The sequence below is a fragment of the Diaphorina citri genome, unplaced genomic scaffold (assembly GCF_000475195.1).
Source record: "Diaphorina citri unplaced genomic scaffold, Diaci psyllid genome assembly version 1.1 scaffold5091, whole genome shotgun sequence".
Lineage (NCBI taxonomy): Eukaryota > Metazoa > Arthropoda > Insecta > Hemiptera > Psyllidae > Diaphorina > Diaphorina citri.
This window is the reverse complement of record NW_007382467.1, coordinates 4,296-6,671: the sequence shown is the minus strand read 5'-3', so window position 1 is coordinate 6,671 and position 2,376 is coordinate 4,296. Positions and strand designations below refer to the sequence as shown.

At 38.6% G+C, this 2,376-nt stretch overlaps 1 protein-coding gene across 1 annotated transcript in view; it reads left to right on the top strand.

The window, feature by feature from the left end:
• Window positions 1-592: 592 nt before the first annotated feature.
• The window catches only part of LOC103521369 (nascent polypeptide-associated complex subunit alpha, muscle-specific form-like), a gene marked incomplete at its 3' end in the record, with an annotated part of 6,062 nt that continues 4,278 nt past the window's right edge, over window positions 593-2,376 (top strand). The window contains exons 1-2 of the mRNA XM_026832078.1: window positions 593-809; window positions 1,234-1,600. Coding sequence (XP_026687879.1) covers window positions 661-809; window positions 1,234-1,600 — 516 coding nt within the window. The remainder of the gene's footprint in view (window positions 810-1,233; window positions 1,601-2,376) is intronic.

The following is a 2,376-nucleotide window of genomic DNA, read 5'->3' as shown; positions in this document are numbered from 1 at the left end:
ACGAAGGGAGCTGCAGGTTTTATGGTTGTTTTGTTTGTTCTGCGATAACTCGGGAATGGCTTGCCGGATTTGAATGAAAATTCAGCGAAAATGTTATAAACGTGGGTATCAAAAAAAAAAAAAAAAAAAAAAAAAAGAGAGATTAAAAAAAAATTGAGGAAAAATTTTAAAAACGGGGGTATAAAAAAAAAAAAAAAAAAAAAAAAAAGTGTTCTCAGATTTTTACAAAGACTTTTGGTTTGAGCAGGTCTATTTTTTAGGTGTATCGTGGTCCTTGATAATGATTATTATTGAACCGTTTCATTTATTATACCAAACACTAACATTACTTAGTTTAAATAGTGAATTCTTATCTTAATACCTACTAGTTATTTGTTAGTGAATTCTTCTCAACTTTTTTTTCTGTACCTATTTCATTTTTTTACTGTACCTATTTCATTTTTTTACTGTACCTATTTCATTTTTTTACTGTACCTATTTCATTTTTTTCATTTTTTTTTTTACTGTACCTATTTCATTTTTTTTACTGTACCTATTTCATTTTTTTTACTGTACCCATTTCATTTTTTTCTGTACCTATTTCCCATTTCTAACCTCTGTCTACTCCTGCACATTTCCCAGACGCTTCATCATCAACAGCAGCCGTTCTACCCCCCCGTGATGACCCCCTGGGGAGCTTATCCCTCGTTCGACATTGGCTCTGTGTTCTCCGTCAATGGTTTGGCCCCTCAGACATCGTTTGGTAAGGGCCCGGCCCCTGTCTACAATAGCGGAGGCCCCACCGGGGTCAACAGAGTGAGGCCCAACACGTAAGTACTACACAGCGTACATACTCATTGGGGTAAAGTTCTTTTCTCTAGATTTTTCATGAAAGGAAAAAAAGGGTGTCAAATTACTTCTCCAGCTCAACCAAATACTTCAGTACCTACATATCGCACATCTTATGGAATAACGTAAATTCATAACAAAAGTGAAAGCTGGATCAACGGGATCCAGCCTGAGATCCTCAATTTGTTATCGAACATTTTGTCAAAAGAGTACGATTGTGCCATCAATCAAAAGAGTACGATTGTGCCATCAAAGTCCAGGAGGTCATTTGCCTGATGTATTGTTCCATACATAATTCCAGACTTCTCAAATCTACAGAAATCTATTCATTGCTATGGAAATCCATGCTTTATTGAACAATTAATTGCTTTCTTATTATATTCATGACTATTTCATTCCCCTCAGGAATAGGAACAAGCGACACCCGAGTAGTAACAGCGGCGGTAGCGGCGGTCCCCTACTCAGTAGTAACGTGGGGGGCGGTCTCCTCTCACCGCCAGACCATCACTCCTCCCGCTCTTCCCAGTCTAATGACGGTCTGGTAGGCGCCCCACCGCCCCGGATCTTCGGCGGCCCTGTCAAGCCCCTCATGCAGTCCCCCATCCTGATGACCCTGCACCACCATCATCACCCCGGCCCTGGGGGCTACGGGATGAGGAATAACCATGGGGCCGGGAGCAACGTCGGCGGAGACAATGCAGAGAATATAGACCCCCGGGGCGGCCCTGGCTCCATGGCCGGCCCTGGCTATAATAAGGATATAATACCGCCTTAGGTTAGTACCTACCTACCCTATATCCGGTCCTGATGGGTGGATTTTTTTTTTTTTTTTTTATTTTTTTTTTTTTATTAATGGTGAATTTCACCAATGACTATGGAAGGTTTCATTAATGGGAGAATTTTTAATCGTCCAAAAATTAGCTTATAATAAATCCAAAGAAGGAGTTTTTAATGATCCAAAAAAAGAGTTTTTTTTAAATCTCCTTTTTTGGATTATTAAAAGCTCCTTTTTGGACGATTCTCCCATTAGTGAAATCCCTGATTAAGTCATTGGTGAAACCCACCATCATCTATTTGATTAAATTGGCAGAACTCTATGCTTGTCATTCTAACATTTATGTTTGGTCAGGGGAGTTTATATTCCTGCCACAGAAAATGAGATTCTCTGTTTCGAAATGGATTGCTTGTTATGTTTCTATGTGTGATTCATTACCACTTGGAGAATACATGCTTTTTACTCAAATCATATCATTAATTTTTTGTGGTAAAACAGCTTTTTCACTATTCTTGTGGATATTGATAATCTTTTTATATACTGGTAATGCCGGGATTTAGGTATCGCTAGTCGATTGAAGTAAGCTCTCAACTGTCTTACGAGGCTAAGTGTACCCTGAACTTTAAACGCAGAAACCCAAATCGAACCACGGCCACGAGGATGCTTTTTCACTCAAATAGAACTACACTAATTTCTATGCATTAAAAACTTAAAATGAACATGGTATTTTTTCTCTTAACTAAGAAAGGGAACTTTTCGTGAATTTTATTATT